The sequence below is a fragment of the Saccostrea cucullata genome, unplaced genomic scaffold (assembly GCF_032062105.1).
Source record: "Saccostrea cucullata isolate Sc308-1 unplaced genomic scaffold, CSIRO_AGI_Scuc_v1 ctg3824, whole genome shotgun sequence".
Taxonomy (NCBI): Eukaryota; Metazoa; Mollusca; class Bivalvia; order Ostreida; family Ostreidae; genus Saccostrea; species Saccostrea cuccullata.
The window spans coordinates 1-15,614 of NW_026932604.1; the positions used below are offsets into that span (position 1 = coordinate 1).

Genomic DNA, 15,614 nt, shown 5'->3' on the forward strand with positions numbered 1-15,614 from the left:
CCACTTCCGCCCCAGCCCGGGATTGAACTCTCGACCTTCGGAATCTGTCTCCTAGCAGTGCAGGAACAGCGCGCTAGACCGCTCGGCTATCTAGGCAAGTCAAAAAAACTTGCTTTCGATGCCGATGGAATTCTCGCGGTGCTGCCCTACACTACACGGTCATTGAGAATAGAAGTGAGATACAGTTATTTGGACATTAGTTTTAACAGAGGATTGTCACCAATACATGTTGTAATGAAATTAAGTATTATTTATAAAGCACATTTTACAACAACTCTTAAACTAACATAACTGCCCTAAGTGAAGAAATATTAATATAGAAAGCACAAAGAAATTCACTTTTACATGGATACCCACTTCCGCCCCAGCCCGGGGTTGAACTCTCAACCTTCGGAATCTGTCTCCTAGCAGTGCAGGAACAGCGCGCTAGACCGCTCGGCTATCTAGGCAAGTCAAAAAAAACATGCTTTCAATGCCGATGGAATTCTCGCGGCGCTGCCCTACACTACACGGTCATTGAGAATAGAAGTGAGATACAGTTATTTGGACATTAGTTTTAACAGAGGATTGTTACCAATACATGTTGTAATGAAATTAATTATTATTTATAAAGCACATTTTACAACAACTCTTAAACTAACATAACATAGAGTTGTTGTAAAATGTGCGCTGTTCCTGCACTGCTAGGAGACAGATTCCGAAGGTCGAGAGTTCAACCCGGGCTGGGGCGGAAGTGGGTATCCATGTAAAAGTGAATTTCTTTGTGCTTTCTATATTAATATTTCTTCACTTAGGGCAGTTATGTTAGTTTAAGAGTTGTTGTAAAATGTGCTTTATATATATATATATATATATATATATATATATATATATATATATATATATATATATATATATATATATATATATATATATATATATATATATATATATATATATATATTGTTTTAATTAATCAACTTGAGATGAATTTCATCAAGGCGCATTTATAATATTTATGCTTTCTTTGTTATTCATTATATAGTAAAGAAAATACTTAAGGTGTTTGGCTTCTGACATTAAAAATAATTGAAAATGATTTTTTTCTTTTTTAATTGTAAGAATAAACATAATAAATTATTTTAAGCCAGAAAAATGCATATGAATATGATTTAATTTTCAAGCCATAGGTGTTCCTGACAAAGGGAGGTAATTCTCTCATTTTAGTAAAGAAAAAGACCAAATTTGTGTCCAACATATTTAATATTTATTTTGAACTATGAAATGTTTTCAAATCATTCCAACCTTTTGCTATCTTTTAAAAGTAGTCATAGGGAATATAAATATTGATAAAATAATAATGATAATTGATAGAAGATAAAATTTAATTCTTATCAAAAAGCACACACCCTCATACAAAAAAATGCCTTTTTTTCCTTTCACAGGGCTTATAAAATGATCTTGGAAAATAAATTAGAAATAATTAACAAGTATTTTTTTTTCTATATATTTGTTACTTAGATGAAGTGCTTTCAAATGGTGTAAAAAATTGTATATCAATATGAGTTACTTTTAAAGATATTTTAACTTGAATTTCCTCTGACCCATTTTTCTCAAATTTTGACCAGAGGAAATTCGGATTGATTCTGTTTGCCTCTTCCATGATTTTGGGGGATTTTCTATTTGCCTAAATGAATAAGTGTATTGAAACTCAATCTTTTTCTTTAAAAGAAAAGGGACATTTCATTTTTTGGGGGACTATTTAAGACTTAGGGGAAAGAGGGGAGGGGGGGGTTAATATCTATTTTCATGTCCACTCACATTACCTGAGGATAATTCTTTAATAGTTTGACTAATCATGGCTTTGCCTGTTCTGAGTTGAGAGAATTTTACAGACATTTCAAATATTTTTCTATGCATACTTTGCTCCACTTGTGGCCCATCCTTCCCCCAGGAATGATTGAATATAGGGTATGTAATGAAGCTAAATTTCACGTAAATGTCATCTTTTCTTCAGTGGTTCTTCAGAAGATTTTTGAATAATGCCACCAAAATTCTTAATTATCCCCCACTTCAAGAGGGCGAGACACTTCCTATGAACAAAGTTAAATCCCCTTAATTGAAATTGGGCCAGTTGGTCTTTCAAAGAAATAAAATATATCAAACTTTACACACCCCAGACAAAAGACCGATTGCCAGACAATCTTTGATCAGAAAAGCTCACTCGGGCTTCCGTGTCAGGTGAGCTAAAAACCACCACATAGTAATCATTTCACTATAAACGTTTCACAGCAAAATTCCAGTTATTGAAAATGAAGGGAATAAAAAAAAGACTAAATGAATGTTTTGAACTACTAGTTGTACCAATAACAGCTAGTTTAATTTGCGTCATGCAATGTAAATCTCTCTTGATTTCATTGTATCAAACAAAATGTTCTTTATTCAAGATGAAAAATGATCAACTATTTAACTTTATTCAGATCCATGTTCCTTGTGATAGAGATCTATCAAATCGTTACCTTTACAAGTAACATACAACATTTTTATATACTGTAAACATTAGATTTTTTGTGCCTTTGACAGAAAACTGCTGTTGCTATATCAAGAACATCGCTATTTTTATGACCTGCGTATTTATAAGTACACAATAAAAATTTTGCTAGAAATCAAACCTAGCCCGATTGTTGAAAAATAGATTACTGCCAAGTATAGGTCATACACAATATTAAACATTTACAGAATTTCCTTTCATATTCATTTGTGCATGTTTCAATTTAATATGCACATAGTCTTCTTCAATAAATATCAATGAACACCTTTTAATTTTTCATGTATGCTCAAAATATGGGTAATGAAAATAAATTGTTGTCAATTTCTAAATAAGGATTTATTTTGAATGGAAAGAAAATGTTTTGTTCAACTACAAACTACCTATAACAATAAACATTGAAAAAAACAATAGTACATGGCATAATTATACCCCTGCTCTGAAGCACAGGGTTTATAATGTTTTTCTTTCTACACTTGTGTGTCTTTCTGTCAGTAACAAATTTTTGTCCAATTTTTCTCAGCAATCACTCATCATGCTCAATTGCTCATCACAGATGCTTTAAGTTTTAGCACACTCTTTCTTTAGCCATGCCGTATGTTGGAATTGGTTTTAGACGAATCTGATGTCAACTTCCTGTTTATCTGTGCATCTGTCTGTACCACAAATAATAAATTTTTGTCAGTTTTCTCCACAACTACTCATCACAGTTGGAATTGGTTTTAGACGAATCTGATGTCAACTTCCTGTTTATCTGTGCATCTGTCTGTACCACAAATAACAAATTTTTGTCACAGTTTTCTCCACAACTACTCATCACAGTTGGAATTGGTTTTAGACGAATCTGATTTCAACTTCCTGTTTATCTGTGCATCTGTCTGTACCACAAATAATAAATTTTTGTCACAGTTTTCTCCACAACTACTCATCACAGATGCTTGAAATTTTTTAGACATGAAATATGGTTGGATTCATTTTTGTACGAATCCATTGTCAATTAACTTTGTTTATTCCTGTCTGTCCATATTCACATCAGAGTGAGGGTATTACTAGTGAGCACTGGCTCACAGAAATCAAACAAACAAACAAACAAACAACCAAACAAACAATAACATAGTTACATACAAAGAACATCATACAACTGCGTTACTGCTCAGATCTGAGAAAATCTGCAACAGAATCAATGATTTTTCTAGATTTTGTCACACGCACACTGTTATCTGTTATCTCTGTCAGCACATCCTGTACTCCCTCCCTACCATTTCTGCGATAAGCCAGTTGTAAGTGTGATAAGGAGAGTCCACTGCTGGCAATCTTATTTCCCATTCCATTCGAAATCACCTTTTGGTCCAATAAAGGCTTTAGTGTGCTCATTAGACTTTTTGTTGTGTTCTTGTGATGGAATATGGCAAAGGCAGAGTTTGAAGTGAAAGATGCAGCAAGTTTGACTTCAGGGGAAGGTCCTGTATGGTCCAACAATCTCTTCAAGGCTAAGACATCCTGTAATGAGTCATGCGCACTGTATTTGTCTTGTAGAATTTCTTCGAAGAGGTGTAACTGTGAGTATGATGAAAGGTTTGGATGCGAAATTTTGAAAAGAGGTAAGGTATCAATGAAACCAATGACTGCAGATGAGAATGCCTCCAAAATGTTTAATTTACTCAAAATGTTGAACAGCACAGGAAGGTCAAACACTTTGGAGTTGTGTCCAACTAGAACAGCATCTGACTCCGATTTCTTCATGAAGTCGATAAACTGGATCAGTGCATCCTTAATGCTGACTGTCTCAACTTCCTCATCATTGTGGTACATTTTATTGTTGACTACTTTTATTCCAGTAATTTCTGTAGCTTTTGAGGACATTGGTTTTTCTGGAATGATGTATTTGTTGAAAACCTCATCATTTCTAACTGCAGACAACTGCACAATATGAGAATCCCTTGCTGAAAATAAAAAACAAATAATTTAATTTTGATTGTAACGCATCATTTGATTGGATAAAAAATTAATCTAAATTGTATAATCTGGTTTGCTTACGTCACAATGACTTACATCAAATTGTATCAATCCGCTTGACGTTACGTTTAAAATATGAACTATTTGAAGGCGTTATAAAGAGAAAATTTGTCTTGTTTTATATTCTTGATGATTGAAAATTAAATCATAAGGAGTGAATTAAATGGCAACCCAAATTATACTGCTACAACCTGGGTTGGAGCAGTTTACGCTTTTTTATAAACCGCTTTGAGGTTTAGAAAGCGTAAACTGCCCCAACCCAGGTAATACAGTATAATTTGGGTTGCTATTTAATTCATTCCTTAAGTAAATTCAAGTTTTTAAAATTAAAAGCATTAAAAAAAATACATACAAAAATTGATATATTGTAAATGTATTATATTTAGCATGTATGATATTTGGCAGAAATTGACTTTTGAATAAGTAAGCGTAGATTTGATTTAGCGCATTTCTTCATTTTCTTCTTTATGTGTATATGTGCAAGACATTTAGCGTTGTACTTGATTTAGCGGTTGCTGCGTTTCGCCAAATCCGCTATTAGAATACACAGCCAAATGTAATCCGTTTACAGTATGCATGATTTAAAAAATTTTGAAACATTATAATAATAGTAACCCTCTTCCCCAAGACTTAACTCCTTCAAAGATGCTTGAATTCTTTCAGAATATGCAATTTCTTTTTAATCAGTGTCCTCAGAAGGAAGGGTAAAGTTTTGAAAGATATAAAACATGCTCAACTACTTGTACCAATACCGGAATTATGCAAGAGTCTCTATTTCTATTCGTTTTCTATGATAACTCTAGTATTATTCCTTCAAAATGCATACAAAAGAAATACCGGAAAAGGGCCATAACCATCAGCATTGACTTAACATTTAAATCTAGGTTCTTACCGAGTCCAGTAGTTTCCAAATCAAAATAGATCTCTTCAGCATTTAACAGCTGACTTGAAGGGAGATGATCATACTTTGGAATTGTTTTTGGAGCTGGAATTTCAACGATGTCAGAGGCCTGCTGGAGATCACATCCTGTTAAATAACTGATGCCTTCCCTTGTTTCTTTTGTAGAAATACTTTGAATTCTGTAAAGAAGATGTATACTGTAAAACAAATGATTCTAAACTGAGGTCTTACAAAAGGCCTAGCAAAATAAACAATCACCTAATGTACAGCTAATAAATTAGGAGTTGTAAATAAATGAAAATCCTGATATTAATTCCCACTTAAATTCATACTTATCAGCATTCACTTGTTCTTGGTTTATTTTCATTTTTGAGGTTGACAAAAGGTTTTTTACACCTGACAAATGACAATCAAAGTATACTAGTACGTACTTCCTGGCTTTCAATTCTCTCCTTCTCCTTTTAAATTTCTGTGTCACTGAAATGGCCTTCTGTCGCTTTCTTTGTAAATCCCTCAGAATGCACTGTCGTCGAGTATAGTAGCCAGGAGAGAGGCCCAATTTCTTGTTAACCTTTAATAAGGATAAAAGAATCTATTATGTACAACTACAATGTACATACATATACAATACAATCTGCTTTTGATTAAAATTTGCAGAATTTTCAAATGTAAGAGATAACTTGAGTGGTTCAACTCAGATATACAATACAATCTGCTTTTGATTAAAATTTGCAGAATTTTCAAATGTAAGAGATAACTTGAGTGGTTCAACTCAGATATGACACAATAAGCATGAAAAAATAAAAATTTACAAACCTTTACAAGATATCTGTGTCCAACATTTTTCTGGGCTACACATGCAGCAACTCTGTATCTGAGGCTTGAAGAAGAGCTGTAATGATGGGTCTTTGGGGCTTTTGCAGACACCATTCTGTGAAAACTCTCATTCGACTGTGTGCTTCCTAAGCATGAAAGACGATCAGAATGACTTGCATATGAACTGAAGACTTCTTTCAGATCATCCTGAAGGAACCTATCTTTCAGGGGTTTTCCATGTGGAAGTGACTTGTACCTCAGGTTAGGGTTGTTAATGAAGTTGCACCACCTTGAGGAGCAGTGTTGGTGATCTCCAAATATGTGTAATGGAATTGATGAAAGGTCTTCTTTGATTTGAGAAGCATTTCCTTTTCCCTGTGCTATGGAGTAACTGAAGCATTTCTGAATGTACTTTATCACAGACAAAGTCAGAGATGAATGTTTTTTCTTCAAGGTAAACAAAGAGTTTGTAAACAGTTTCTTTAGATGATTTTTATCAGACAACTTCTTAATATCAGCATTGACATTAGCTTTCAGTCTTGCAATAGTGGTAGAGTCCTCATCTCCAATGATTCCATCAATGGTTATTCCTTTACTTTTCTGTAGATCTTGGACCATCTCAATAACCATATCTGCCTCCATGGCCTTTGAACTACCCTCCCAATTCTTTGAGCACTCATGGGCTGCTGGATTCTTGTTGGTTGATTCAGCTACACTGCATACTCTGCAATTCTTAGACCTCAGAGAGTATGACAATACTTTGTCGGAGAGAGGACCAACCATGGAACAATGACCTGAAAAATTACAAATTAGAAAAACTGTATAACTTATAGATGTATTCGTTGTTTTTATTAAAGCATTTTTCATGCATTTCTTAACTTGATAAAATGTATGTCTTAATACTTTGGCAAGGAAAATCAAACTCGATCACTGATGTTACATGTATGCATTTGGTAATAACCTTTAACCCCTTTAGTCAGCAATGAACCTGTGCGTCCAGTGCACTATAGCATAATTACATGTAGGTCAAATATTTATTTTTCATGAGGGGTGCTGTATAATTAATGCAAATCGTTTAACTTTAAAAAAGTAAACAGTTGCTATAAAACGTGTTTGCAGGATGCAATAGGGACCAAATTCCTACTTCTTTGAAGTTAGTGTTCTAAGTATTGACAATGCTTTGGTAAATAATGTTTTTAATAAGTGTCGTTAAAAATTGGTTGCGTGCCATAGAGCGATTAGCGAATACGCTTACTGTGTAAAATCACCTAATATTTTAATATTTTGATTTGACTCATTATGACTCTTAATGATTTTTCTCCTATATATATTCCCGTGTAAACATTATATCCTTTTTTGGCTCCATTATCCCACCTTGGGTCCATATTTCGAACAAAACTGAATATGCTTTACCTGCATGAGCAACATAACTATTCATGGCTGTTCTTTAGAAGAATATTTGACAGTTGAACTTTGAGATATGTGTCTTTCTAAATTTACTGCATCTGTTTGCATACATATTTAATGGAATCAAGTCCTAAGCAAACTTAATGCATAGTTTATGTTGGGCACGAAGTAAAGTAATCACTCTAATCATCAATATTTTTTTTTATTTTCCTAAAATTTGTCTACTGTAGAAGCATAAATTTTCGTGGGCATAAAATTTTGTTGCTTTGACATCAAAAATAATCTCGTCGTTGTTTTAAAACTAACCCTAGGTCTAAAAAAAATATGTTTGTTTCCTGTAACCCGACCGACCCATTCAAATTACCCCCGGGTGAATTTTTTTTCTGACAAATGGCAAAACTTCGTTTGATCAATCAGCTGATTCCATTTATTAAAAAAAGAAAATTAGCTTGTAGCTTAACTTGAGACATAAAATATGTCAACCTAGTTTACATTTAAGTTTGATTAGTTATAAAGAGTAATCATTATTATAACAACAATTTCCCCCTACAACTTTCTGAAGATCGTTTTCTGCCGCTAGGCAGCCATTTTGGATGCCATGTTGGATGTCCACTGTAAATATGACACCTGGTATATTGAGTCCAGGGATGTTTGACAATTCATAAGAAAAAAAAAATCCCGACCTACCGACCCTTAATTTTTTTGGAATGTTACAGGAAACAAACATATTTTTTTTAAAGCCCTATTCAATATATAGTCATATAAAATTTCGTGTGGGATTTAATTTTGTTGAATTTTGTTAACGGAATAAACAAAATTTAATCCCCCCGAATATTTGTGCTTTTACAGTATTTTTACCTGATAAACTATCATATGTCTTTCCGCTACCCCGTTTTTGCCATCCAGCATCTACAGCAACAACTAGTCCATTTTCGTTCATCTCTCTGAAAAATAGTTAAATAACAGACATCAGTTATTAACTGTGAACCTGTCTCCTTTAGAACACCCCCTAATGTGCATAACATTCTGCATATTTATCAACACAAATTATACTGTACATGACTAAACCTTATATTTATCAGTATATCAGATTCTATTAACTTGATCACTATCAATTATTATTAGGTATTCCCTATGATTTTCATTTGGGGATCAAAACTAAAACACGAGGCTCTTGGGGCTTGGGCCACAATACTCTAGGAAGTCACTGTCTCTGTCCAATCTAATTAAAATTATTTGTTAGATCCACTTGCATACTCGCTACACAAACATCTAACAACATCTCATTGAGGGTCACGTCAGAGGTCAAATTCTAATCAACCAATCAAATTGTCTCTTGCAAAATCATTGTTTATTTGTTGACGTAATTGAAGAAAATAAGTCTAGGGTTGTTCCGAATTTGAACTCTGAGTGACCCTCTATAGGATGTTGTTAGATGCTAGTGTAGCAATTATGCGAGCAGATCTAACATCTAATTTTGATTAGACTGTGTCTCTGTCACTCTTCAATTTTTTTTCTTCAATCAAATTTTCCTTTTTTAATTCATTCTAGGAATGAATTTAATAGCTACCCAAGTTATACTGTATATCCTGGGTTGTGCCAGTTTTGGCTTTCTATACAGCGAGGCTTTCATTTCAAAGCAGGTTACACTATTATAACTTGGATAACTATGAAGTTAATTCCTTATAATTTAATTCTCCATCAATAAGTAAAGAAAATAAGACAATTTTTCCTTCAAAAATGCATGCAGTTAGTACATACATGTATCTTATATGTAAAATTAAATGGGTTGTTATGTTTGTGACATACATGTTAGTAATTGTGACTTAACCAACACAGGTTATACCATATGACCACTACACATGTATGCTGGACAACCATTGATCTGATCAAAAAAGCTCTATTGCGCCTTTGGCTCATTTGAGCTAAATAGTGAGATTTAAACTGAATTTATATTGTTTACACACTCATTCATCATTTCCAGTTCCTTCTGCAAAGCATCAGACATAGACTCTGCAGCAATATCTTCAACAGCTCTGCCTATCTCTTTCTGTCTTTTGTCCAGCATGGCATGGCTTACAGGTGGTATATTCAGCTCAGAAAGGAGACTGTTGACTTGCGTTGCACCAATACCAACATGTACAATTGCTGTAAATACAAATTCATAAATGTAAAAAAAAAATCAATCTAATCACTTAAAACAAGAAGCTTGTGAAATACAACACTCACCTTAGTCTCATTTATTTTCTCTCTTTATTACCAGAAATTAAAAATAGAACCCATACTTTTAACAAACTAAACCCCTAGGGGTAATGGCAACAAAACTTGAATTGATCTACATTAGGATGATTCAATATCAATATGATTAATACAGTAATAAGGCTTTGCTGTTCTACAGAGAATTTTTTCCATCTGAATAGTCAAGTGGTTTAGAGAACAAATCAAAAAAAGTCCCATTCTAACTTGTTATACCCTTTCTATGATGTGAATATAGGTTCTTTTGTGAATATACAGGCAGACACATGGATAAATAGGAAGCAGACATTGGATTTCTATAAAAGTGAATTCCATCATATGGCATATTGCCAAAACAAGGTGTGACTGTGTGGTAAAACACAAGAGTAAAACAGTATACCAGTACCCACTTCCCTCTCCTTTAAAGCATATTTTGAAAAGTTGACAGACAGATAAATGGAAAAAGATCAGAAAGCTGAAATGAGCCTCTGGCTTCAATAAGTTAAAAATAGCTTGCCTTCTCATCAAGTTTTTATTCTGAATTAAACATTATCAGGGGCGGATCCAGGAATTGAAGTTAGACGGGCAGGGTTCGACATTAACGTTAGTCCGTTAGTCCCAGACTAATACATTTTCATTTGGACTAATAAAAGTTGTGGCGTATTAGTCCGAATGGACTAATAAAGTTTTCTGGGGGAAAAAATTACCGAAGTTCTCGACAACTTTCACTGGAACCCTTAGCAAAAACAAATGCTATATTTGCATTGATTTTTGATTTTATTTGTCTTGAAAATACATTGAACATTGGTTATGCATTTATTTTTGATTGAATCCAATTCAAAAATCTTCAGACCATTGATTTTGGAATGATTGAAATTTGATTTTTTCAATAAATGTTGTTTCAATGCATTTATTTTGCATTTATTTTGAATTTATATGATGTCATACCAATAACAAATTACACATGAAGTGATCTCTTTGGTAAATCCATGATTGAATTTGTATTTATTTTCTGAAGCATTGATTCAGAAATAAATGGTAGCTTTATCAGCTGTGTATATTGCTGGTTATATTAGTGCTGACCAGCTGTAAACATATCCAGGGAGAGGCTGATAAAAATCACGTGATTTCTACGTCACTTTATCAGCCATTTCAAATTCTGCTGGCGCTGCATCCAGACAAGCTAGAAGCCATGATGTACTTTGATGGAAATGATCAACATTTTGTTGTGTTCTTCCCTGTGGACTAAACTATTCATATTATGGCAAAAAGTTGTGTAGAATCTAAAAATGATGAAGACAGCTAGTGTTGTTTTGTGACAGACAAGTGATATTGAAGGTGATGAAAAGATGGTGCTGTTGAAGTAGATGCCATACAAATAATGGATACATTGTTTTTCGGCACTTAAATTTTAGCATTATTTTACCCATCATTACACATTCTGTGGAATTTGGAATGAAATTAAACATTTTAGGGATTATGATTTATTATGACTGCTGGTGTCCACTGCTGAGCAGATAGTGTAACTATAAACTAATTAGTCTACACTACAGAATTACTAATTATGTACCAAACCTCGAAACACCATGCAGTCTTGCATTTGATTCATTTATTTATCAAATGATAAAATCATTTTTTTTATAGAGAATAATGTTCAATAAATTTAAAGCAGTCTATAGTTAAATGGAAAAAAAAGATTTAACTAATGCAGTTCCACAAAAACTACCAATAACAGTCCAGAAAGTGAGAAACTTATTTGCTGAGTAAAATAGAAATGGAATTCAAGGAAGTGTACTTCAAATTGTGCCTTTGTGATATGTGATTAATGTATGGAACTATTACTGTTATTGTGTCAGTGATTTTTGGGTGTTATTCATGTCTCACACACATTCAACAAATATTGGTCAAAATAAAACATGGATTATTTCATGTAAAACGCTGGATATTGTTTGCATTATGTTTATTACAAAAAAATGTATTAAAATTTTTCTGTGATGTCACCTTGAAATGCTTCATAAATTTGTTTTGCATTGATTTTGCATTTTTCTGTGATGTTTAATTATATTTTTGCAAAATAAATCAAAATCCAATGGACTACAATTTAAAATTGCAAATCAAAAAACAATGAAAATGTGGACAAAATAAATCAAAATTCAATCAATTTGATTTTGCTAAGGGAAAACTAGTCCGGCGGAAAGTTAGACCATTCGGCACGACCATTGGAATGAAATTAAACATTTTAAAATGAAAGATGTCGGGCATTTGGATGTCGTAATCATTTATAGAGAATAATGAGATCGGGAACACGATCCTAGTTCCTGATCAGGCAATTTCAACAAATATTGGTATAAAACATTTCATGTAAACGCATGCTTTGTTTATTACAAAAAAAGTATAAAAAGTACCTTGAAATGTAAATTCTATTGTTTAATTATATTTTTGACGGACTCATAAAATTGCCTGTGGACTAATAAAATTAAAGATGCACTAGTCCGGCTAGACCAAGGGGTTCAGGCAGGGGGGGCCGCCTTGAGGCAAAGCCCTGGTGGGGGCCAAGGGGGCGAAGCCCCCCGAAGCTCTTGGATTCTAGAGGTTTTGTAGGGTAAAAATGAGGTCTACCGAGTAGACATCAGAAACATTTCCTCGACAAAACTATGTTTTATGCTAACTTTGACAATTTCAGGGGGGGGGGGGTGCACGCCGGGTGTGCCCCCCCTTAAATCCGCCACTGATTACATCAATTTATAGATACATATACCTATTTACTAGCTATGAGGACAAAAGCAAGTTTATTGTCCCCCAAGACAGCAACAATTTCTCAAGGTGCGTCCAAGTTGCTGTTGAGGGGGACAACAAACTTGCTTATATTGGAATATACAGGTAAAACTCAATCAGGCTCTTGTGACTTGACAATAATAAATATACATGTAACTGATGTAGGGGATGTGTACGTTAAACTTCTTACCTGCTGATAGCTTTGTATTTACATCCCACACTCTTCCATGTTTTTTCCCCGTTTTTACATGGTTAATATGATTACACTTTGTATTGCTGCAACAGACCTGAAATGTTAATGTAAAATCAATGAATCCCTAATTACAGGTCACTGTTCTAAATTCATTCACCATTAATGAAATCAAATGCTTGGGAAAAAAGAATTTAAATATGCATTACTTCATATTACTTCAAAGAAAAAAATGTAACATCTTTCAAAACTAAAAATATGGATATATGGAATACTGCCTGTTTTATATGGAGAAAAATTCAAGGAAAAACCTTTCAAGGTTGTTTTTATACAAACTGTGCAAAAATTGGTGAGTTCATACCTTTAACAAAGAAGCTAAACCATATGTCAACACAGAAATAGTGTGTGAAAGTTGTAATGGTAAGCCACATTTACAACATCCCCGCAAGCCCTCAGCTAACACTCCAAGTTCTACTACTCTCCTCCCCTCCTTCCAATCCTCAGATGTAGTCACTTCTTCCCCATCCACCATCTCCTCTCTTTCCAGTATATTCAAATTTGGCAATTCTATGAATAATGAATAAAAATTATCACCATTACACATTCTTTATTATCTACTGTAACACATCCTGACTAGTTTACTGTTTAGATACACTTACTAAATTCCAAGAACCAGTTTTCAAAATAATTCATAGTGCCAACATATTTTTCCATATACCGATATTTCTCAAGATATTCTGAAATCAATCTAAAATATGATCTACTTTCTTTTACTCTACATTTGCTTGGGCCCCTGGTCATTCACATGTAAACAGACGGTGTATGAGGTGCAGCGAAGAGTTGCATAGCATTTGCAAGATCTTTCAACATTTTAAAGTTGATTTCTTACTCCAGATTGTAAGGTTAAGTAGTCTGTATTAATAAGTTAAAATCTGCATCAACAACTACACCGCCATTTTGATTATGAATGTAAAAGAAGCTATATGGTTGAACAATTTTTTCCCGTAATGCATTATCATGATTATATACCTTTCTATTTTCAAAACAATTAGACTGCTAACATTTTGTTTGTGACTTAGTAAGATCATATGATCCAATTAAAGAAAAATCATGTAAATCTCAAATTCAAATGAGCAAATATTCATTGAGTTTAGAATAGACTTTGGAGAAAATTTGTCCTGTCGTTCCCGCTTAACAATTAGTGTTGGGCCCATTGGCAAGCTGATGTCAATTTAAAAAATTCAGGTCAATTTCGGAATTGATTTCATAATATCTTAAGAAGTATAAGGAATTATGGAATGAAATTTGAAGGAATGAAGATTGTTTATATATGGATAAAAAGTAAATTTGTAAAGCATTCAATTTAAAAGAATTTTATTGGTGAAAGTAGGTACCCTATGAAAAGAGTTCCATACCTTTATTTTTTTTTTAACACCTCAATTTTTTTTCTAAGTGATCTAAAGGCCTGTGGGTCAAATGAGTATATCTTTCATCACGTGCAGTGTATTAAAATAAAATACAGTAATTATCTTTGATTAGTATTGTCATGTAAGGTAAGACATCAGCAAATGTAATTTTTTTTTGTAACAGCTAGGCCTAGTATATATATATATATTATTGAAATCCACATATAACATCATGTATAGTTAAATTTATTATTATCAAATATGATTCAAATTTCCATGTTGCACTTTGATTACAATAGGCCATGTGGTTTTCAATAAAATACCCCCCCCCCCCCCCAAAAAAAAATTATATTTTTAAAACTTTGTTGTCAATCAGATGAAAACTTGTTTTTATCAAAATATATCTTTGAAAATTCAATTATATACTTGATAAAAACAAGTTTTCAATGTCTTAGTTATGTCATGTTGTTTTTCAATGAAATATTGAGAAAAATTCAATATCTTCTCTTTTGGTGCACATCTTTAACTACTATAATTTTTTTTTTTAAATAGCTACACGTAGTCATAGTTCAAAAAGTCTTTAGATTGGACCTGGTATATAAAATGAACATCAACAAATTCATGTACCTCCCTTTAATATTTCTAATAGACCTATGTGTAATCATGGTAATTTAGATGCAGATATGAAAACGAGTCTTTTAGATTACGTATTTTACATGTACAAACCGTGATCGTGATCAACGCTGACAGGGGTTGCACTGGCGGAGTAATTGTGGTCTGTAAGGATAGCTCCCCTAATCCATCGAGTCAATTGCCCTGCAGATACTTTATCATATCTCTCCTTCTGCTTTTTCGAGACGAACCCATGGCGTCTGTACTTTGGTTTCACCATCTCAACCAAAGTTACCGACTTCTCGTCTGCTTTTTGTTTACATTATCGTAATCCGGTTCACATCCGCGAAATGTAAAATGCTTATTATATGTTTGTTTTCTGGCATAAAAAATCTTTATAATGTTACTTTCTATGGATGATGATTATAATTATTTGTAGAAACTATTAATTCTCTGCCGTATTGAATTCTTTATTATAACGACATTCAGACCAATTTCCGGCAGTTCGAGTTGCGCGGTGAATTCAATTTCGTCAGAAGCGAAACATAATGGTGGCGATCTTCGAATTTCTATAGTAAATTATACGTTGTGTTAGAGTCATATAACCCTGATGAAATTTTAACGAAGGTTGTCAATTACGTCGTGCAAAATGTGAAACATGGAGACGACAAATTTAGAGTAAATATTGCAAAAGTATACTTCTTTTCAATAAAAGGGTGCTTACTACTA

The 15,614-nt window shown here is 33.3% G+C and overlaps 1 protein-coding gene across 1 annotated transcript; it reads right to left on the bottom strand.

Moving 5' to 3' along the window:
- Positions 1-2,761: 2,761 nt before the first annotated feature.
- LOC134235579 (uncharacterized) lies at positions 2,762-15,164 on the bottom strand. The gene is made up of 9 exons (XM_062717724.1): positions 15,000-15,164; positions 13,229-13,434; positions 12,868-12,964; positions 9,635-9,815; positions 8,526-8,611; positions 6,261-7,054; positions 5,876-6,015; positions 5,436-5,623; positions 2,762-4,470 (listed from the first exon to the last, which is right to left on the bottom strand). The coding sequence occupies exons 2-9, from the start codon at positions 13,397-13,399 to the stop codon at positions 3,674-3,676; spliced, it is 2,454 nt and encodes an 817-aa protein (XP_062573708.1). The 5' UTR covers positions 13,400-13,434; positions 15,000-15,164; the 3' UTR covers positions 2,762-3,673.
- Positions 15,165-15,614: the final 450 nt, after the last annotated feature.